The sequence below is a fragment of the Sebastes fasciatus genome, chromosome 9, assembly GCF_043250625.1.
Source record: "Sebastes fasciatus isolate fSebFas1 chromosome 9, fSebFas1.pri, whole genome shotgun sequence".
NCBI lineage: Eukaryota > Metazoa > Chordata > Actinopteri > Perciformes > Sebastidae > Sebastes > Sebastes fasciatus.
The window spans coordinates 24,679,005-24,702,936 of NC_133803.1; the positions used below are offsets into that span (position 1 = coordinate 24,679,005).

Below are 23,932 nucleotides of genomic sequence, written 5' to 3' on the forward strand. Positions count from 1 at the left end.
TATTGGAAAAGTAGGATCCAGTGTTGTTATCGCTTGACTTGGAACGAAAAGTCAGGATATCTCTGCCTCTGCTGCTTCGATTTCCACCATTCTTTTTTAATCAATGACGGGCCTAACACGACCGCAGCTAGTTAGCGTGAGCCACCTAGCTGCTACGTTAGCACCACGGTAGCTGTTTGGCTAGAAAGACACAACAACTAACCATAATATCTCTATAACTACATCTATGATCAAATTGACACATGTTCTATTACACAGACTGGTGACCGTTATGGAAAGTTAAAATTACATCTCCTCTCTCGTACAATTCCCAAGCCTTCGGCCCCGCGACTACTTCACTCAGAACAGCTGTCAATCACAGCTGTCAATCATGACGTCTCATCCCCTTTTTATAGCATCAAATAACTAAATAAAACCAAACTGATCAGAAAAATTAACACTTGAACATAGGCACGATTAAGAAATACTTAAAAATGACAGAAACCATCTTTGGGAAAAATGTATTTGACGTGTACTTTGACTTTTTAGTTTGGCCCATGTCCCATCCGCTAACATGGAGCGGGTGGGATTTATGAGCTATACTGCAGCCAGCCACCAGGGGGCGATCTAAGCAGTGTAGGCATCTGACATCATCAACCTTTTATTTACTGTTGTTTCCTGACATCTCTACCTGCCCCTGATAATGGTTTTAAAAGCAAAACCAAAATCTTGAAACTGCAACTATGCATCTGTCCTTTTTTGTAGTAACTCTACTCCGCAGCGCTCTACAGTGTGAATATTTCTCTGTGGTACTTGAACATTTTTCACTGTGCTCCTAAATTTTCTTCATTTACTCCTTGGGAAAAAAAGTCAGACTGTTTATGCCTTCAGAAATTTTATGACCACAAAAGCAACATACCAGAAAGAAATCACTGAAGTTTCGAACACGCTATTACTTAATTGTTTTGAAGTCATATAAATCTTTGGAGAGTTTACTTGCGGGCCTTTTTGGGAATCCTGATGCAGGCACACACACACACACATCAATGGACAAATAACCTGGAAAAAGTTGCTACACAGGGTGAAAAGCTTACAGTGCTTAGAGATTAGAGAAGGATGTCCGCTTACATAATTTAAGACAGAAAAGTTCAGGTCTTCTTGGTTTGAGATCATGAGGGGGTTTTATACTAATCACGCGCATTGTTCTGTGATCTTGAAATAACTTTGTGAGAAGGAGGCCTGGTCTGACCCTAAAGCTGTTTCCGTGGAGGAGGAGAATTCAGTGAAAAAGAAAGACAGAGGATCAAGCAGAAGAGAACCGAGTGTGACCTCTGCCAAAAGTGCTGAGCTGCAGGTACATACCTCCTGACAAGTGACCCCATCACTCCTGACTCATCTCTAATCTGAGGTCTTTATACTGAGGTTCACCTCACATCTTAAATCCCCCGGAGGTAAATCTCTGGGCGCTCTGCATAGTTCTCATATTGAAAGTCAGCGCAGAGAGATCTACCGTCTATGTCAGTCTTGCTGCAGAATAAGATGAGAGCAATGTTTTATTTATGTGGCAACATTTTGGAATATTAAGTAAGATTCAGTTGGTAATGTTGAAAGAGTTTTGAGATTAACTATAATCAAACGAAATGTATTATGTCATTTGAATCATGTCAAAATGAGATAAATTCCTTCACGGACTTTAGCTTTAATCCGTTCATTTATTGTGATTTTGTTCTTGGGGGGCTTACAATATTGTTGCCAGACAAAATGACCTGCTTTCAAATAAGTGTATCAGTGTAGAACGTCCTAGCCTTATATGAAATATTCTGTGGCGTTTAAACTATTTTAAAATTTCTTACAAATAAATTTCAAAACAAAGCATTTAATTAATAAGGCATTGTTGAATGAACACCTGGCTGAACTGCACATTGATGCAAAAGAGGTTTTTAGAGGGCTTAAAAAACTTACCAATCCTTTCAGTTTCATTGAAAGAAACTACGACGGTGTATTAGGGCCATTGTAGGTTAAAAGAATAAACAAAATACTCAGCTGGCAGAGGGGGGTAATATTCTGAGGAAAAACTCTGAATTGATTTTTTGTATTGAATGAATGAATGAATGAAAGACTTTATTTCGAACATATAATAAATAAAAACAGATACAAAATAATAACAAACAAAACAAGAGTTATAGTGTCCGAAAAGGAGTAGGTAGAAGAAAAACTTATATTACCCTACCCCTTTCTCACTTCTCCTCTATTAACTCATATATCATAGAATGATAATATAATATAAAAACTATCTCAGATTTATTTACATCCCAAGTTGAATATATGAACAGCATCCCACATTTATTTACAACCCACAAATACATCCGCAGTTAAAAAGTATATAACCAACCTTTAACACAACTCTTCTTCCACCATGTACCTCCCAAAAATATCTTTCTTGTATAGCTTTTTAAATTGATTTATATTTGTGCTCCCCTTCAACCCATCACCTAACCCATTCCACAAATCCACCCCACAAACTGAAATACACATACTCTTCTTTTTTGTACGAACAAAATGCTTTTTAAAATTAGATTTTCCTCTTAAATTATAACCCCCCTCCCTGTCACAAAACATTTTTTGAATATTGCCCGGAAGTGAATTATGTCTTGCTTTAAACATAATTATTGCGGTTTTAAATTTGACTAAATCCATAAATTTCAATGCATGTGACTTCAAAAACAGTGTGTTCGTGTGTTCCCTATATCCCACATTATTTACTATCCCGATTGCTCTCTTCTGTAGTATGCATAATGGTTGTAAGTTGCTTTTATAAGTGTTACCCCAAACTTCTACACAGTAATTCAGATATGGTGATACAAGTGAAGAATACAGAATGTGCAGTGATTTATGATCCAGTGTGTGTCTTGTTTTCCCTAAGACTGCTATGCTCTTTGCCAGCTTTGTTCTTACATAATTTATCTGAGGTTTCCAGCAGATTTTGTGGTCCAGTATTACACCCAGAAATTTATTTACATATACTCTTTCAATAGTCACATCATCTATTATCATTTGTACTGGTATGTCTATTTTTTGGTTTCCAAATAACATAAATTTAGTTTTGTCCAAATTTAATGACAATTTATTTCTGTCAAACCACCGTTGCAATTTTCTGATTTCTGTTGTGGCCATTGAGTTTAAAGAGGTAAATTTACAAGAAAAAGCTCACAATTTTTTTTCTAAATAGGCCCAGTTCACTGCATTGTCTTTTCATTGTCCGGATGCTTATGATGATATGGTGAGTCTGGGTTGAAATCATGATTATTAAAAAAACAGTATTTTTTAATCATTATTTTAATATTTTACGTTAATCTCAGATAACAGTTTTTTTCCCACAGATTTATGACTTTATAATCACAGAGAACTTTACAGTTTTTTCTCTTAAATTTACTACTTTAATCTTGGAAATTCTGAGTTTTTTCTCTGTATATTACCCCTCTCCCCCAGTTTGGTAATTTCTTTTTTAATACAATGGCCCTAATATGCCGTGGTAAACCCTTACACCCCAGTTGAAAATGGTTTTCAGCTAGGGTAGAAAAATGACTATGACTTTGACTTTCATTGTACGCATAGAAAAAAGTTTAGTCCTGATGTTGATATCACTGAGAGCAGGATAGTGAGGTACTGTATATGAGCTGTAATGCAAAGAACAGTAATGTACAGATAGCTGCATTTTTAGATTACAGAAAAGAAGTATTTCTGGTTCTCATTTTTCAAGTCTGTCTTGAAACAGTTCTCACATGCCCATATGTATATTTCAAGAGCAATCAGTTGCTGTAATTGTTCCTGTTGTCCATACTGGATGTGAAGAGATCACTTCCTTATGTAATTCCTGTGTAAGAGATGGGGAACAAAACTCACAATCCTCACTCCGTGTAAAAAATGCATTCTAGAGTTCAGTGGAAGGTAATATGAGGCTTCAGCAGTCTGAGTAAAACAAATAAAGTTAAAGTCTTTCACCAAAGAAAAGCTGTCACGGGAAACAAGCCAGTGTTAATCCTCATATTAGCTTCAGCTATGTATCTGTGGATTTTTCTGCTCCATCACTTACATTGGAGACAAGTTAGGAAAGAAACAATAGAATAATACATATTAATACATACTGTATGGGCATGTGGGTAAAGTTTAAAGATAAAATTGAAAAAAATGAAATTGAGTAGAGAAAAGTTAGATCAAATATATTTGCAAGTATTTTACAGGTGAGTTATGATTAGAATGATAGAGATATATACTGTACAGTGTATTGATAGCGTTGTAATTTATACACACAGTGTACCGCATGTATGTGTACTGTACATTTGTATGTATGATTAATTATGCAGACTTTACTGTACAGGGATGTTAATCTGCCTGCCTTGTGTGTGTGTGTATCTGTGATTTCTACTTGGCAGCGGAGGAGGCATAGAGCCCAGCAGCTGTTGGCACAGGCCAGTAAGGCTCTGGCTGAGGCCGTCAGCCTGTGTCTCCAACACAAGCTGCCCGCCTCCATCCTGGCTGACGCCTCGCTCAACATGTTGGAGTGTCATGGCCAGTCTGACCCCGCAGTGGTGGGTCAATATCTGGCCCTGTTTCAGGTATTGTGCATCAGATCATATGTGCATTTTTTTTACTACATTGCCTGATTGTGCAGACATTGTCTTGAGTATGCACTATTTTTAGAAATGACATGCTAATCATCAGCTTTCACTTTCAGTCTCATCACTGTTATGCCTATGCACGCTGTAGAGAGTTCCACATAGAGTACATTGTATTGAAGCAGGGGTCGATATGCTGCCGACTGCATGCAGGTGGCTTTGTGCACAACACAGTCCCTTGCATCTGTCCCCTCACATCGTCTTCACTTACTTAATGGTATTCCTCAGGATATCACCGCCTACATTAATGCCTGCTATTACCAACAGCTCCTTCATCCATCTTCTGTTTTATTCCCAGAGCTGCTGCACAGTTGCTACGATGGCAGAGGTCCTGAGTTCTGCCTGTGCCGGCACCGGCGTATCCCAGCTCTCCGCTCTGCTCAGCCTTCACAGGAAACTGCTCCTCTCTCAGGAGGAGAGGCCAAGCAGCATGCTGAAGGGGGCGGAGGACTCCCTCGATAGCATCTCTAAGGTACTGGGTCACCAAACCCCACCACTCATGATTTATGGATGCTGTCATACTCGGCTCGGTAAATTCCCTTGATTGGGGACACACTATCGGTACTGTTACGGCCTTTGCTCTGAATGCACTTCCAAAAGCACACAGAGTAGTGGAGCTTCAAACACACTTCTTCTTTAAAGTCACACCAACATGTACAGTAGCTGGTATGTGGGACAACTGCAGCTTTACGAATGTAACACAGCAAGAAGTTGCCCCTGAAAAGGCAGATGAATCTTTTTGAATATTATCACAGAAACATGTTAATCTGTTAATATCAACAGTAAAAATAAAAATGAATAGTTTGCATTATGCAGTTTGTCAACATCTGTTTTATCTAATAAGATACAGTTTTCACTCTGTTCATCTCAGAGTTTTCATTTACATATCTTGAGGTCAGACATCAAGGGACCCCTTTGAAAATTGCCATGCCAGTTTTTTCTCGCCAACATTTAGCGTGAATTTCGTGCGTTATTTAACGTTCTTCCTGACAAGCTGAGCCAACATCCTACCTTTTATTCTATCTGAAAATTCTTTTAGTCAGATAATGAAAAAATATATCTCAAAGGCATTTTAAGACTGTATAATATACTGTTTAATTTGTAATCTTGAATCACTTTCTGGTTTGCAGGCCCTCAGCCACCTGACCATCTCTCCCAGCCACCTTAATATCCTTGCAGAGCTTCCGCCCAACCTGAAAATCCTGCTGCTTCAGCACTCTGAAGATGGGTAATTTATATTTTGTCCTTCTCTCACTAATTCCCTTTCTTTGCCATGCTATAAATTCTGACCTTCTCCGCCTCTGGCAGTTTCATGGTACATGAGTAAATGACAGGTCACAGAAGTCACAATAGATTTAGGCTAAAGTAATACTGCATCTGGAGAAGGGGCCTGCTGTGTGGTACACCTGCCACTAGAGGGCTGATTGTTAAACTAGTATGTAGTTGTGGAGAGAGATGGGATGCATCTATATCTATTTGAAGGTGTTTTAAATGAACATGTGAAGCAGTGCATACAGTATACAGGTAAGGGGTAAAAAGTGTATTTTTGTTTTTGTTGTAGGTCAGAACTTTTTGGGGCCTTCTATGAGACGACCAAAGCTCCAAATCAAAGGGGAAAGACTACACAAGTTACAGGTTAGAGGCTTATACATTTTTTTAAAGCAATGTTCACAATATAAAGAGATGTCAGTCTTCCTACTTGTATGAAAGATACGGGCTTTTTCAAACATTTACTGTATTTTAGGTCTGTACCAGATGTCATTATTTTTTACATTCAAAGCTTCTATTATATGTATATATATGTATATGAATGTAATTTAAAGTGCTGTTAGGTTGCTGCTTGACCTCCCCGTTAATACAGGTGTTTGAAAAAGGCTAAACGCCAACAAATATGGATTGAAGTAGAATATTTTGTCAGGTAAAAACTTTTTATGAATCTTGGAAATCATTACATCTATTTTTTTTTTCAATGAATTTTGACTTTTTGACTTTGCAACGCTCTGGATTTAGTGCAAATGAGTCCAGTCGGAAACAATCACAGCATACACTGGAAGCTAATTCTAAAAATAGTATAATACTAATAATATTAGTGTAGCCTTATCTCTATCTACAACTGTGCAGAAATACCGGGTTTAAACAGATTGAACATACATGCAATTAAAGAGGATTTATTATGCTTATTTTCAGGTGCATACTTGGCCCACTATGTTATGATTGGTCAACCAAACCAAACTTTTTGGACTCCGCTCCAGCTCCGCTCAAACTAGCTTTGTTTGAGGGCATGCCAAACTAGTTGGTATGCAAATGTGTTACTTGGTGACATCACCATGTTACGGAAGAAAATGCGGGACTTCAATCAAGGCGTTTCAGGCAGTTCAGGAGCAGTGTTTCTGTGGGGGAGAGTAACTCCCTTTGCCCTGGACTTTGGGCTTTGTAACCTTACAGACCTTTGACATGGAAAAAAATCTATATAACATGGGAAAGGGAAAAAGCACAAAAGCATAACAGGTCCCCTTTAAAAAAAAAGATGCACAGCATTCGAATGTTGATTTAGACGACAACGTTATGAATGAAGCTTCGAACTATTCGGTACAGCCCTACTGCATTTATGTGTTTTTATACTGCATCTAATTTGTTCCAAAGCCCCGGGTAATATGGTCTTCATCGCACATACGCTGCTATTTGTAGCATTGTTGTCAGCATTTAAATGGAGCCAAAATTATTTAGTATTCCCATGTAACATTTATCTGCAAGGCAGATGAAAAGTTCAGATTTAATGAAGACAAGGAGAGAGAGGAAATAGAACAAATCAGCTGAATTTCCCTTTCACCTCTTTGCTTACTGGCCTGGCATGGAGCACCAGCTTGCATAAGTCATCACAGGGTGTTAGCATACTGTATTACCTGCTCGCATGACCTTTCGTGGGACTAGTCTGACATAAGAAGTTGTAGGAATTGTGGGAAAAAAATAATAGGCTGGTATCTACACTCATTGTCTGAGAATGAGGAGAAGAAAAAGAGAAGCCAGTGAGGAAAAAAATAAGATGAGACAGAAGAAGAGAGAGGGGGATCAATCAAAAGGTCCAGGAGGAGGAGGGGGTGGAGGTGCTCATGGGGACCAATTACAAGGCCTGAACGTGTCTGTGAGTATGCGCGTCTGATTGTGTGTCAATACTGTTGTTGCAGGTGCCCTGACATGCTCTGGGGTGGCCAAGGTTTCAGTCTGCCCACAGGCTCTGCTGGCACTGAGGGAGAAGACTCGGGTCTTTGGCCAGCAGACGAGACATGCCCTCATCAAGCAAGCCTGTTGGCACAGTGCTGAGGGCCGGCTGGAGGCCTCCGAGGAGCATTGTGTTTTTCCCCGTGTATGTCTTGTTGAGACCTCTGCCCTTCTTTCACTCTATTAACATTATCCACTGGAAGCCTCATAAATAAGCTCACTCCACTGAAATTATCATCATCTCATGTCTCTTCTCACTTACTGGGGAGACTTGGGACAGCTGACTTCTACATTCGAGCTTTGTTTTGCTGCAATAGATGTGTGTATGACAGTAATCAGTGGCCTGTAACAATAAATACTGCATTACAGCTACTGAAACTTCTCTTTTTTTCTTGTTCTCTTATACAGAGAACTGCTGCAGAAGAAATGTTAGGACCTCACTTCAGAGAAATTGTACAAGATATGGAAGACTATTTGAATCCACTTTTCAAACAGTTTGACTTCTCGTGCTTAAGGTAAAGTATTATATATGTGTTCAGATTCCCCAATTTGTCCACTACAAAAGCTGGACACATTTCCTTTAGTTTTCTTAGCCTGAGGAAGGAAACTTTGCTTCTTTGAAGTGAAGATTTTACCGCTGTTGCAGGTGCAAATGTCCACTGTGGAAAAAGTATTTTCAAGTGAGACTGGATTGTCTGTTAAGCTTGGTCGGTCGGTATTTTTTCCTCTGTCTGCGTTCACAAAGCGAGTGCTATACATCTCTATTTCATACACTTTGTCACATCTTCCACTGTCTGGTTCTATCTTATGTCCTTGTCAGACATGAGGTAGTGTAGCCCCACTGATCCTCACCGGTCCTTACCTCCCTCAGGCCCCAGGCTGCATCACTACCAGTCCCTGAGATGACCAAAACCAAAGATAAAGAAGAGAAAGGGAGCTCAGGTAAAGGAAGAATTTGTTGGATGGGAGCTTGCTTGTGTCTGTGACACCCTAAGGGCCTTGTGGTTTATATTAACAGTGTATAATCTGAACATCCAACATCTGTTTTGATCCCTATCTGTTTATTGGCACCCCATCAGCAGGTTTCTACTCAAGCAGGCTGTACCTCCCGCTCAGGCCAATGTTGTCGCTGTACATGTGATTTAATGTGATACGTGTTGATTTACACATGTCGTATCTTTCCTGCGACAGTGCTGTTGAAGTGATGAGGAAGGATGCTCCGCGGACACTGTTCTTTTTGGTATAATAGAGTTTATTACAAACAAGCAACAAATGTCATAACGAACGTCTAGAACGTCCGGAGGTCTCAACTCAAATCTGAGAGTCCTCCCTTTGGGGCTCTCGCGCCTCCTTATATCGGGCACAGATGTTATGCAACATCTGTCATGTAACATGCGAGCTGAGCATAAGTCCATGTGTGTCCTACATGTTTATCTTTCAACCCCTGGACTTTGGACCCTATGTCCACGTACGCTATTTACCCATGTTTGCATAAGAGGGGCCCCGCTGTCTTGTATAAGACCTGAAAATATACCACATATTCCCCCCTTCGAGACTTACACAAAGTCTCGAAAAAATAAAATAAAAGACATACAGGTGTATAAACATGACAAATTTAACAACCCTTCCTTTTTACCATTGAAACAACTACATGGAGTATAAAAGTGAGAGTGAAAAACCTGTCCGGCAGCTAATCTTTCTTGAAATATCCATTAAACAATGTAGACAGGAAAATTCTCTCACGGTCCCTCTGCCAAGGCGACCATACGTAGTACTCCATAACACTGAAATGAGGAATTTTAGCAATTTGTGTATGGAAATGATTTAAGCAAATGCATATGGAACTCTCAGCAAATCAAAACAAGATAATGTCCAAAGTCAGGCTGGTCGACCCATCGCACCTTTCTATGGACCTTTTCCTGCCTACCCCACTGTCCCTAAACATCGAGAAAAAGAAAAAGAAAACATCTGAGGTCCCATTATATTTAGAAACCATCATTTCCCAAGCATGTAATACACAAAAAAGAAAATTCATTTTCAATAATACTAAGGTAACATCTAAGAGAAGACATAAGACTGTATAACGCTGCAGTTTCTCAGCAGCCTTGACTCAGGTGTAGTATCGATGACGTCTTGACTCTGGATGTTGTATCGCCAGTCCACGTTCAGAGTTCTTCAGGCCATTCGTATTTTCATGTTTGAAGTGTCTGAATCCATTCAGCCCATCGGAGTCCCTGACAATCCACCACCCTCACAGTGTTCTTCCCCCAATATGTTCTAGAATGAAAGAAAAGAAAACCAGTATCTTTTGCATACATAACTGATACAAATTAAAACATCAAACACAGAATAAGAACACTTCTATAAGTAAAAATGTGAAATTAGAAATCATATTATCCATTAATCATATTGTTCATTTGTTGCCATACCCCCCCTTCGAGACTACACAAAGTCTCGAAAGAGCAAACCCAAATCAACACTACAAACTATGCCAGCAAAAACAGAGGTAAAGAACAGGATTATAATCCTCTGAGATATTTAAAATGGATATTCCTCCACCAATTCGATCTTTATTGCGTCATCCTCTTCCACGTCCGTGTCAGCTTCGTGTAATAATGGCATCAACGTTTGATCGCCGGGCAGCACAACTCCAACCCATTTAATTATCATGGCCTTTGCAAAGGTCAACAACATCGTGCAAAAACAAAACATCACGCACAACGACATAACGAGCGCTACCAAAACCTGAACTAACACTGCTCCTAATGGCCCCAATTTATCCTGCAACCAAGCATTTGCAGACCATCCCGCGTCTTCTGATGGGCCAAACGCATCTCTTATGAGCTTCAATGCCTCTATGACACTAGTCATATTATCAGAACTATCAGGAATCAACGTATAGCAAGCATCTCCTGATAAATTTAAAGCAACACATAAGCCCCCTTGTTTGGCCAAAATATAATCAAGAGCCATGTCATGTTTCAGCAACGTCAGTCTGTGACTTCTCTGGGTGTTTGACAACAATTCGAAACCTCTTATGGTTTCGTTCGCAAAGCCTTGCAAGGTGTAGGTAATGTTGTCGATGTGATCTGCCAAGAATGCCACCCCATACCATGGAAATAATCCTATACCCCACTTCTCTCCTAAACTTATTCTCCAATGGTAGGATTCCAACTTGTGAAACTGTGCCAACTCACGTTTTCTCCTACTACTTGAAGCAACATCAGATGGGACCCCCTTTGGCCCTTCTCCCTTCTGGCTAGTAAGAACCTCATATGGAAGTTTCAACAGTGCCATATAACAGCATCCTGTCCACCCATATGGTAGAAATATGTATGCCTTATTACCACAGACCCACCAAATATCCTTGAAATTCCCGATAGTCACATTCCCTGGCAATATCTGATTATGTACCCTTACAATTGTCTTCTTTTTGTGTTGTGGTACCTGAAAAGACGCTTCATACGAATCATTACTATTCCCACGTTCCATTTTACCCAAATCCATCATATATTTATCACACTTTGATAACCCCATAAACGTTCCCGGTCCTTCATGAGTTGTATTTGAACAAAAACAGCTGTTAGCTCCCACTGCTGTCACCTCCATTATATCAGGGACCGCTGTTCTGATATCTTCATGCTGATCAAGTATATTTACATATGGTAAACCTGCCAACCAAGAACAAGTCATTCTAGGTTTAAAAAGGTTCACTGATAAAGCCATCACTTTATCCACTGATGATTGCTGTTGATACAAGAGCCATGACAGTACAGAAGATTGACATGCCATAGTTAATGGTTCCGGTACCGCCTCCAAAATTGAAGGCCATGTACCTGGTGTTGGTACTTTCAACACACATGGACCCTTCAATTTCTTGATTGATCTCACTGAGTGTGTTAACTGCTGAAACCATAAATTTCTACCTGCCCATGGGTCTACAATTCCCAACGCTAAAGCATCAAATCCATACGCTTTCCACTTAGCTTCTCTCTTCTGCATTACATGGTTCTGTTCAAACATCTCCTGTGATATCCGATCCGAGTCAACAAACTCCTTTCCCTCATCTACAATATTCCTCTGAACAGTCTCAAATGAATTTCCAACCTTCACTTCCTCAATCTCCTTCCTACTACTCACACTAATCCCCATCTCTAACATAGACTTCCGGCTCTCATTCACCATCTCTTTCACTTTCAAGGATACTTTGTCAAGTGTCTGTGTCACATTCTCCAATTTCTTAGGCGTCAATGATGTCGCCAAGGTAGTACTCTGATCGAAAGCATTATCATTATTTATTGATTTCAAATTTAAAGTAGCAGCCTCTATACGTGTGTTATTTACCTTTGCAGTGGTTACTTCAACAGGTCTTAGGTTTGTTATCATAAGTCTCACCTTACGACTTATGTAACTTCCAATCCAAGAGTGGCTAGATGGAACAAATTTAAACTCTGGCTCCCGATATGTACACATATATTCCCCTTCATCTTCCCGAGTAACGTTGCGCACTGCAAGTGAACAATCATCTACAATTTTCGTATACCTCATATCATTGTACAATAAGTACTTCCTTTGATTATAAGGCGGACCGTGTTGTCCAGGAAGTATCAACTCCACATCCTCTCCACGACTATTTTCCCACTTGGGAAAATCGTGAATACGGCTATTCCCTATTCCACATTTACAAGGAAGAATAACCATTTTTCCAAGCTTGGCTCTGACCACTATCTCTTCAGGTTTTTGCGTCGTATAAATCTTATTAGGTACCTCTGTTGTTAGCTGTGACACATTCTCTACCATCCTAAGTTTCATAACGGAGAGGTTTGACCCTCCTCCGGACTGGCCTGGGACTCCTTTTCCCAACTGAACCTCCGAGTTTTCTCGCAATGGAGTCAGATCTCTTTGCATCCTCTGGTGTGTCACTCTCCACTGAAACATGCTCTGTTGTTTCTGGGACATATTGGAATTTGATGTCCCCAAATACATTTCCTTGTCCATTATCAACATTATCATTACTGACATCATCAAAAATATGCTCAGCATCATCGATATTTTCCACAATCTGGACAATCCCCCCTTCTTGATTTTGACTTGGGAGATTCTCATGCCTCTGCCCTTCGGCTGCCTGTTCTCCCTCATTTTGTTCCACAGAGTCATCTCGACTCTGGGTGCTTTGACGCAGTGCGATAAATGATACCAAGTTGGAGATCCCTTAACCTGGACCGCGGTTCCAGTACTGCGATTTGTAACACTGAAGGATCAGACCCAAATGCCTTCCATTTAGTGTCTCTCTTTTGTATTGTATGGTATTGATCCATCCTGTACTCTGGTGTCTGATCAGAGTCAACAAAGTTATTATCTATGTTTAAAATAGTCCTCTGAGCTGTCATAGATGACTCTACATACTTCTCTTCTATCCTATGTTCTCTAACTTCAACAATGTCGTTACTGCTGTTCACGCTAGGCTCTATTTTTTACATTTGCTTCTGGATTACATTAATCACATCCTTAAAGGTCCAAGATGTCATATTAGATGTCTGCGTTGTATTTCTAAATGTCGTAGATGCCACGGATGTCGTCACTGTTGTAGCATTCATCCCCTTTGAAGTCATAACTAGAGTAGTAGCCAGAGTAGGTGTATGAACATTCTTAGTTGTTTTTGGAACTAACGTAACAAGCTTTATCTGTGTACTAATCACCTTTGGAGTGGTTACTGCAGTAAATTGTACGCTGTTTAATTCCTAGTTTTTGCAAAATCAATTTCACCGTCTTATCCACAAACTCTTTCCCATTGTCTGAGGATATTCGATCTGGAAGTCCCCACCTGCTTATGACCTCTCTGCATAAGAACTTGGCAACCGATTGAGCATTCCCTTCAATCGGTTTTATCATGTCAACATAGTCCACAACTAGTTACACCTGCCTATGACATAATCAATCTGTTCAAGCAAACATGGTGCCCAAAAATCATACTCTTTTGTAATCTTTCTCTTAACTTCCCCCTTGCAACGTGAGCTAAGCCATGCGCCTCCTGAATCATCAGACCCAACAGGTCTGGGGGTGATAGTATCAGCCCCTCATGATTTCTCCAAAGTCCAGTAGCATCTCGGGTGGCACCTCGGTCTAGCCACAACTGTTTGTCCATTTCAGGAGCAGCTTCCTGCATTAAAATCACATCTTTGAGCGTAATTTTGTCTTCCAAGTTCACTTCATGCATGACGAGAAGAACTTTGCCCAATTTATCTGCTCCAGTGACTGCTTTTGCAGCTTCATCAGCCGCTCTATTCCCTTGTGAAACCCTTGACGCATCCCTCTTATGTGCCGCACATTTAGCTATTGCTATTTCTTTAGGCTTCATCATAGCATGCAACAATTTCATGATCTGGGCGTGATGCTGTATCGGCGAACCATCCGTTTTCTTAAACCCTCGGTTCTTCCACACTGCTCCAAACAAGTGGCACACATTATGTGCATATGCAGAGTCAGTATATATCGTCACTCGCTTCCCTTCTGCCAACAAACACGCTTCAGTTAGCCCCACCAGCTCAGCAAGTTGTGCAGATGCAGGCTGTGGTATCTCTTCAGCCTTCTCAACTGCAAATCCAGTTCCCTGGGCTTTTACTATCGCATAGCCGGCCCTTAATTTATCGCCCACACGATAGCAAGACCCATCAGTCCAATACTCCAGGTCCACCACATGCAATGGTTTAGTCTCTTGTGAACCCATTAGGTCCCTTTAACAGCATCATCAATTTTATTCCTAACTTAAACCCCTACCTACACATTAAAGCACTTAGTAAACCCCACTGATCCAAACAGTTCAAACGGCCAAGGATACTCCCACATTCCAACCTCCTCTAGGGAATTCTGAGACGAGTGAGAGAGAGGGGGGGGGGTTTCAAACGCTACCCTTCTTAAACGAAGTTCATGGTTTTATACATTCTTTATTCTTATTATTATATATTTCTATTCTTTTCCAAGGGTTATACGGGTACTGCAGTTACACAACTCCACTTTATTTGTCCTGGTTTATAGTTATTTATCTTATGTGTATGCGTTTATCGTAACCAGGCTCATTTCAGTGGCTCATCGTTTTATTCTTTTACTGTATCTCCCGGAAGTCCCTCTTTTGCAGAGAAAACAAGCGTCCACTCCTACTGGCCGTGTCATCACGCCCAACGGCGTGAGTGACAGCAGTGATCCAGAGAGGGTGCGCTTCGACCTCTGATCCAGAGCAATTCCCACAATCAACAGCTTATGTTTTACATTATTTAATTAATTTAGTCTTCTGGAAACAGAAGCTCATGGTTTTATACAATACATCGGGCCACGTATCTATTCTTACAAATTATTAACTTTGACACATATATTCTCTTCCCATGCATTTTATGGCACACATATGGCGCCATGTGTCACACACCCACATTTTCCCAGCTGCATCTCCTCCCAAAGTCCATACACACACATTCTCTTCACTCCAACTTTAGATATCTTCATTCGTACAGCATGCTTTCTGCCGCTATTTTCCTTACTTTTTCTCATAAAATTTGTGCTACCGTTGAGGTGTAAAATCTCCGAAGAGAGGCTACTTCTTGAACACCGTTCGTCAACAAGCGTCAGAGTGGTAACGGTCATTCGAATTGTGATTCTACACTCTCCAGTTATTAAACTGACCATAAGATGTCGTTTTCAGGTTTTACTCGCGGCCCATACTACATGCTCCTCCACTTGAGGGCTTTCTATTCTATCCGATTTGCGGCTGTCCTATGATCATTTCCTTTATTTCCTTTATTTCCTTTATTTCTCTGTCTCTTAACACTCTTTACATTTATTTATTCAAATTACCTGGATCCAGGTTTCCCAATTTTGTCTTTCTAAGTTAATTCCGGACTATGTCAGAGCCATCGTTACTCAGTGTCTAATATGCATTTTTTATGCATGTGTCTTAGCGTTAATCTTGCACAATACTCTTTAGTACACCTTATAGTTACCATGACTATTCTAAACTATTCCTTGTATTTCTCATACTTCTTTTCTTTACTTTTTTCTTTTCTCTATTCATTCCCCCTTTTTTCATTAAATTTAGCACGGAGCCTCACTTTAAACATCAAATCAACAGTACATGTCCATAACAAGAAGGTTCTTAATTTACGGTGTGTCCAAACAACTCCACATAACAGCCCCAATTTATGACCAGCATTAAATCGAGCGCGCTTACCGTTTTGTGAAGTTGTCGCTGAGGCCACTTCCGATCCTGTATTCGTGACGCCAAATTTGTCGTATCTTTCCTGCGACAGTGCTGTTGAAGTGATGAGGAAGGATGCTCCGCGGACACTGTTCTTTTTGGTATAATAGAGTTTATTACAAACAAGCAACAAATGTCATAACGAACGTCTAGAACGTCCGGAGGTCTCAACTCAAATCTGAGAGTCCTCCCTTTGGGGCTCTCGCGCCTCCTTATATCGGGCACAGATGTTATGCAACATCTGTCATGTAACATGCGAGCTGAGCATAAGTCCATGTGTGTCCTACATGTTTATCTTTCAACCCCTGGACTTTGGACCCTATGTCCACGTACGCTATTTACCCATGTTTGCATAAGAGGGGCCCCGCTGTCTTGTATAAGACCTGAAAATATACCACACACACACAACTTGATAACTCAGTACTTTTACAAGGAACAGTGTGTAACATTTTGGGGGATCTATTAGCAGAAATGTAATGTAATATTCATAACTATGTTTTCATTAGTGTATAATCACCTGAAACTAAGAATTGTTGTGTTTTCGTTTGCTTAAAATCCATCTACAAAGGGAGCGGGTCTTCTTCACGGAGTCCGCCATGTTTCTACAATAGCCCAGAACGGACAAACCAAACACTGGCTCTAGAGAGAGACTTTCATATTTTAACGTTACCTGAAGGTAACCGTAGTTCTCCGACATGCTGGTGAAACTGTGGTATCATGAGCCACAGAGTGCAAAACCGTGGTACCGCCAGCCGCCGTCTGACTTCCGTTGCTCCTGAAGTAGTGTTATTATGGTAAGGATGGTCTCTGAGCGAGGCGAATGGCGTTACCACAGTTTTGCGCTTGGCGGCTCACGTTACCTCAGTCTTGGAAGGGGAGGAGTGAGCGGAGGGGTACTCTGTTGGTTGCAATCTGCAACCACACCACTAGATGTTGCCAAATCCTACACACTGTACCTTTAAAAGAATGAACTCGCCAAATTGTTGGAACAATCACACTCTACCAGTTAGAAATGATGGACTTCAGAAGTGGAGCAGTAAAGGTTAAAGGGTGTTGTACAGCAACATCTTTAAAATTAAGAAAAAGGTAAAAAAAAAAAAAATCTGAAATAAATGTTTGTACTTGTGTGTATACAGATGAATTGCCAGCAGAACCAGGGGAGTATGTGGTATTGTTGGCAGACAGGAAGTTGCTGGAGTTGCCGCTGGAAGCCTTATCCATCCTGCAGGACGAAGGCCTGGGTTCTGTGACTCGAGACTTCTCCCTCCAGGTTCTCCACAGTCGCCTGAACAGAGAGGAACCAGAGGTACCACAAAAAGGTACCAGAGACAAGAATGCACACACCTTTTAAGACATGTTTGCGAGCACTGCCTAGGGATTCCTGACCATTCAAATGAACCTGCAACTTTAATAACAACATAAAGCAGTTAGTCTTGTAGAGTCTATGTCTGTCTTGACTGGCTGGCAGCCACGTCATTTCAGACAGGTCTAAAACCATTAGGAGAATTCCTGCTCAACATTCATAAAGTCTGTTATTACTGCTCTAATTGAACAGGCACCCTAATACCTTTTAATTGTCCAAAACATGGTTAATCCAGACCTACGACCACTCATTTCCCCTAATTTCCTTTGTCAATTTCTAAGAAACTACTCGTTGTCTTTGTTGCAGACTAAAATTTATACTTCTACATAATTCAGTGAATGTGTCTGTTGTGCCAACAGTGGTATAAATAATGTAAGACATGTACTTTATGAGTGTTCTGTCACTAACTTGCTCATTTTTATTTTGTTGGTATCTAATATTAAGTAGCAATAAATATTAATCTCACAAGTTCTTCAAGTTCAGGTTTCTGCTAAAGTAGTAGGAAACGTGGACCACAACAAAGAGCGGGAAAGAAACAAGAAGATATAATTTATTATGAAAGAAGACCTATGAATAGGTCAGAACTAAATAGAAAAATTTGATTTAATGTGGTAAGAAACAATAGGTTTCTCGATGGAGAAATACGTCTATGCAGTACAACTGTCTTATCTATTAAACTGTTAATAATTCATGAGATTTTTGTATAGTATAAGTGGATGTTTGCCTCACATAATTCCCCATCTTATATTGCTTACACTTGCGAAAGCATCTTGATGCCTGGATTGAGACTGCAAGCAGCCAGCCATAGAATTGGAATTTGTCCAGGAGAGAAAGGTCATTACACATCCTGCTGGCATGCAGAAGTTCATGCGGACATCCGTGAACACCACGGCCTGCTTTGCTGAAGTGGATGTCCATTAAATGTGGCCATTTCGCTGTGCCTGCCAGAGCAATTTAGAGTAAGGACTGTAGGTTTGATTGTTCAGGGGTAATATATACTGCATGTCAGCAATATAAGCAGACCGTGTTGGGAAAGAGTTTAAGTTTGATTAAAAAGCAAACAATATGATAGAAATTACTTTATGGTTTGCAGGCCACGTTTAATGTTTTGCCTCCTTAAAAGTGTTGAATTTGAAATTCAGAGCATTAATATAGCAGCAAACAACTATTTGCAATGTAAAGATATAGAGGATTGATGTCTACCTGAGCAGAGAATGAAGTCGCTCTCCCTCTGTGTGTGTTGTGATCCAAGCTTTTCTGTGCTTTGTTTACATAGCCGGGCCTGACGTGCATGCTTTTTAGTGCATGCGAGTCAGATTATTTGTTACACAGAACCATCTGAATCGCCGTCATTGGAAACTGTTTGGAAAAGGGCAGGCACTCTCAAAAAATACTTGGCAGGGGATTGGATGAATCATCTGTCAATCAAACCCTTGCCAAAGCCAGTCGGGAGAAGAGCGAAAACATCTTTTCTACTGAGAAAAGCCTTCAGTGCCGTTCTTTGCCCTTCTTTCAATGAAGAAATACTCTCCAGTTCTGATGTAACTGATGCTATTGCATCACATGATCACATGATCTTGTGATATCGCGAGAGTCTAGCTGCTGTGGGTATTATTAATGGCAGCCACTCTGCGCTGCGCTCATACAGCAGTTACCGCTGATAACACCATCCCGACCAACAGCATCTTCGCGGAAGCGTAGCACCCACCCTCAAGTTCCCCCCTAGATTCACACTGTTAGCACTTTAGCTTTTGTTTGCACTGTTAGGTACTTGCCGCCGACTCAGCCGTCTCCATGTTGAGAGCTTTGTTGAGGCAATAGATAAATAAGCTCTGAATTCCATATTGAGCATCTTTAACCCTTTAAAAAAAATTGCTAACTTTCCATAAAACATACTCAGCTGACATGTAACTCAAAGAAAGAACCTTAACCAAAATTGACACTACTTGCTTATAGGGAAGTAAAGGATCTGTTTAGTCCAACAGCTATCCACTGTTGTTTAGTTGAAATTATTATAGTCTCACACTAATCAGAATAGCCACATTGTTCAGAACTCTGGTGAACAGTGCTTAGTTGGAGCAGGAAACACAACAAAGAACGTTTTGATGTGAGAGGACAGAATCTGATTTAAAATCAGTTTAAAACAAATTGCTTACAAAGTATTTCTCAGGTTAAAAAACAAAACAATAAAACAATAATAACCAAAAAGGATTAGCCTAATTTTTAATTAGTATTATCCACCACATTGTGTCCTTCTCTGGTCTCTCAGGTTTTTTATTTTGGATGTCCAAAATCCCAAGAACAAAATCCAGTTTTTTTTTTGGCAATGAAGCTTCAATCCTCTGGGGGAATTATGCACATTAATATTTTGAAAAGAAAAGGAAAGGGAGTAGAAAGAACACTGAATCTGATGCTGCAGACATCTTTACCTTTTTAAAGGTCAAATCATTTGCATAACTTGAGTGAATGTTCAAAGGTTACTGTTAAACTAGTGTGTGTGTGTGTCACTTGACAATTGCATATGCCACAGGCAGGAAACTACAAGAGCATGTATTTCTTAATACATCTTTCAATGACTGGATCAAATACATGGGTGACAATGATACCAGAAAAAAAGTGATATTTTTCTGGACCTTTTGGTCCTTTTAAAATGTTTTACATATTTGCAGTGATTTAGTAACCAAACCTAAGTACATCTTTGTCACATGTATTCCAACGATACTGCAGCACATTGGTTCAATGTGGCAGACTTAACAACTTTGGGCTTCACGCACCGTAAAACTACCATAAACTGGTTAAAGGTTCAGACAGAAAGCAGAGTGAAAGGTCTGAAAAGTTTGCCCTTAGCTTGGCGTTAAAGGTTGACACCAGTGAATATTTCCCTTTTAACTCCCTCGCTGAAAGGTTTCCCAAGGCTCTCTTTCCTTTTAGAAAGGTCACGGAAGGATTCAGATACCTAGTAATCTCATATAAACTCATTCCTATGGTGTAAATGAGCATGTATCAAGAGAACAGTCCTTCAACTTCCCAAGTCTAAAGGAGGCCTGGCATTCCCAAATTTCCGCCAATACTTTTGGGCCTGTAACATCAACAAACATCTTTTTTGGAACACTAATAAGACACTGGTTGAACAACCCCAGTGGACCCAGATGGAAAGTGTCTCTCTCTTTGGTCGGTGGTTTGTTCCCAGTTACCTCTCTCAATTAAACAAGCTGCTCGGAACCCAATTTTAACCAACACTTCCGTTTAGGTTCAGGTCTAACTCCAGTCTTTCGCAACCACATATTCCTACCATCCTGCTTGGATCCAGTTTTCCAGACCTGGCCAAAACAAAGGTCTACTGACTATTAATGACCTTTATGTTAACGGTATTTTTCCTTTAAGCAAGAATTTAACCTTCTAAAATACTCACTTTGTGCTCAATCAATTCCTCCAATTTCCTAACAGCCCTCCGGATTCTATGATTGACTCTTTTCTATCACTTAATACTAGGCTAAAGGGGCTTACTTCAGTCAGATATGATTATATTTTCAAGGTAAACCCAACTTGTTTAGACTCCCTAAGGGCCATCGCAATGAATTTCAACAGCATATTTTGTAGGAATTCAGTCATTCGTTTTTGAAGTAACTTTTCATGAAATAAAATGTGGGACGAGTAGAAGTTTGGATCTGCTGCTGGATCAATAAAAACTCAAGTGATCAGCATTCATTATGATTTTTAATATCCTGCCAGGGAAGATGGGCATTGACAAGTTGCGGTGAGATTTCATGTTTGACCAAAGTGTTGGACTGATGGACCAACAGATGGACTTCTCTCCTACAGCCCCACTTCTGGCATGGGTTAAAATAACAATAAAAAAATCCCAATGGTGAACTTGAAGATGACTTCTTCAGTGTGTCAGCGATTAGTGTTTACCTAAACCCATTTTTTTAATTTGTTTGTTTGATAAGAGCCATGAGGAAACTTTTAGAACTGTCCTTCAGACACTGATAAATGTCACTGACTTTGCAGATACTGAGAAACTTTTATTTTTTTCTATTCCCCGTCCAAATGCTGTGTAATCTACCCCGCAGACAAGTGTATGTATTAATTCTGCTTCCTGTCTGTGGCAGTTGAAAGTGACAACAAAAAGGAGACCAAAGGTGGCAAGGGAACTAAGGGGAAGGCAGATCAAAGCCAAGCCATCAAAGTGGTGAGTTCAGTAAATTAATCTGGGCCTGCCAGATACAGACAGCAATATTACTTTTACCTGCTGTCAGCACTGGCAATTATTTAAGTTCCTCTCGCCTCCCTTTTAAGTGTGGGTTTTCAATCAATTACATAATGTGTTTTCATAAAGATCCTATTTCTAGCTTCTGAGCATTTCTCCTCTGTCATGCACCACTTCTATTTTTTCCACCAACCCCGTCCTTTTTACTTCAACTGGTATTTGCAGATGTACATGTCATAGAGACAATATACGCATGTATATACTGTATACATTTTATGTTTTTCACTATCTATGTTTTAAGCTGTAATAACTTAAATTTGTTTTCCCAGATGCCGGTGAATCAAGTGTTGCCTTCTAACACCCTCCCAGTGGACATACGTAACATGAAGTGTATCTTTTTTGTTGTTGAAAATGACCCCTATTTCTGTTTGTTAAACTGTCTGTTTTACTTGTGTTCGTGACATATAGTTATAGAAATCTTTTTTATAGATTATTATTCTTAACATACCCTCACAGATATTGTTGACCCTCACAATGAAGGCAACTTTGGTAAGTAAATGTAGAGGATTCAATCAATTTCTTTGGAGATATTACATTAAGGGCTGTCAAAGTTAACGCAATATTAACGCATTAACGCAACTAGTAGTTTTTTAATTAACCTCTTAAAAATCGGACGGGCTGCCGTCGGACCCAGCCACTGTTCGATATTTCGGAGGGTTGTAGCGGGCTCACTTTTAAGGCTAGAGTGAAGATGCTGGTATCATTTGAAACTAGAAAACCTAAAGAATTCATTGGTACCAACATGTACACATAGCTTGTCATGAAGGAGGTTAATTAATGCTCCAAACTTATGCTAAATTTTGGTGAGGAAAAACTGCTATGGCCATTTTCAAAGGTGTCCCTTGACCTCTGATCTCAAGATTTGTGAATGAAAATGGGTTCTATGGGTACCCACGAGTCTCTCCTTTACAGACATGCCCACTTTATGATAGTCACATGCAGTTTGGGGCAAGATATAGTCAAGTCAGCACACTGACACACTGACAGCTGTTGTTGCCTGTTGGGCTGCAGTTTGCCATGTTATGATTTGAGCATATTTTTTATGCTAAATGCAGTACCTGTGAGGGTTTCTGGACAATATTTGTCATTGTTTTGTGTTGTTAATTGATTTCAAGTAATAAATATATACATACTTTTACATAAAGCAAGCATATTTGCCCACTCCCAAGTTGATAAGAGTATTAAATACTTGACAAATCTCACTTTAAGGTACATTGGAACAGATAGAAAATGTGCGATTAATTTTTGATTAATTCCGATTGATCGTAATTAAATATTTTAATCGATTAACAACCCTAATTACATTACATACCTTACATTACATATTTACAGGATTAATAGACTAGTATATTAATGTATATTGTTATATCACTAGGAGTGGAAGTGCACTGTACTATGGCACAAAAAATGCTTGTTGTTAATGATCGATTACAGTACTGTATAGCTCTAGCTGCCTTTCTTTTATGGATGGTGTGTTTTGGAGTATGTAAGTATAGGAATGCTGGGAGAAGCCAAGTTCTGGGGTGATTAATGTTCTCTTCATACTGTATCGCAGCCGGGCATTGCCACAGCTCGCACTGTGTGTCCTCTTCTCAGCTCGGGGCCTCTCAAAGCATCCGTCTCTCTTTTACAATGTAGTATTCTACTTATTTTTATTGTACTTTGGTGGCCTTGTTTGAGTCACATTTCAGCTCCCAGTTAGTGTCACCACTTTAGCAAGTAGAACGTTTCATAATATTTGTATGTTGTTGTTTATCTGGCACAGATGGGACCAGTCTCAGCACGAGGATGAAGGAGGTTTTGGAAACCCACAGCCATCATTTCACCCGTATGTGGGAGGGCTTCATCGGCAGCAAAGAAACGCCCAGGTTAGAATGCAATGCAGCATGTCATTGTGTGGTCTTTGCACTGAGCATAATGAGAGCCATTTGTGTTTTTTACATTGCAACGCACTTGATCATTTCTACACCGCTAACCCTTAACTCCAATATGTATGCAGTCTTTCCGAGGTGGAGCAGCTGCTGTGCAGATGCAGATGCAGTGCCTTCATCTACCTGGGGATGGAGCGCTTCATGGCAAACATTCCACCTGCCAAACTGGCAGCCCTCAATCTGTCTGGTACTGTACAACCATACAGCATTTTATTAGAATGAATATATGTTGTTTTTGAAGTGTTAGTT

At 40.0% G+C, this 23,932-nt stretch overlaps 1 protein-coding gene across 6 annotated transcripts in view; it reads left to right on the forward strand.

Annotated features, from left to right (window-relative positions):
• The window catches only part of cfap46 (cilia and flagella associated protein 46), a 79,730-nt gene that overhangs the window by 49,082 nt on the left and 6,716 nt on the right, over positions 1-23,932 (forward strand). For 4 of the 6 annotated variants that reach the window (XM_074646878.1, XM_074646873.1, XM_074646877.1 and 1 more), the window contains 14 exons: positions 1,211-1,333; positions 4,413-4,595; positions 4,954-5,127; positions 5,786-5,883; positions 6,217-6,290; positions 7,841-8,019; positions 8,283-8,389; positions 8,746-8,816; positions 17,256-17,438; positions 21,595-21,674; positions 22,022-22,082; positions 22,209-22,241; positions 23,518-23,620; positions 23,752-23,870. In XM_074646878.1, the coding sequence (XP_074502979.1) occupies positions 1,211-1,333; positions 4,413-4,595; positions 4,954-5,127; positions 5,786-5,883; positions 6,217-6,290; positions 7,841-8,019; positions 8,283-8,389; positions 8,746-8,816; positions 17,256-17,438; positions 21,595-21,674; positions 22,022-22,082; positions 22,209-22,241; positions 23,518-23,620; positions 23,752-23,870 (1,588 nt within the window). The remainder of the gene's footprint in view (positions 1-1,210; positions 1,334-4,412; positions 4,596-4,953; positions 5,128-5,785; positions 5,884-6,216; positions 6,291-7,840; positions 8,020-8,282; positions 8,390-8,745; positions 8,817-17,255; positions 17,439-21,594; positions 21,675-22,021; positions 22,083-22,208; positions 22,242-23,517; positions 23,621-23,751; positions 23,871-23,932) is intronic. The other 2 variants (XM_074646879.1, XM_074646874.1) reach the window with 1 other exon arrangement.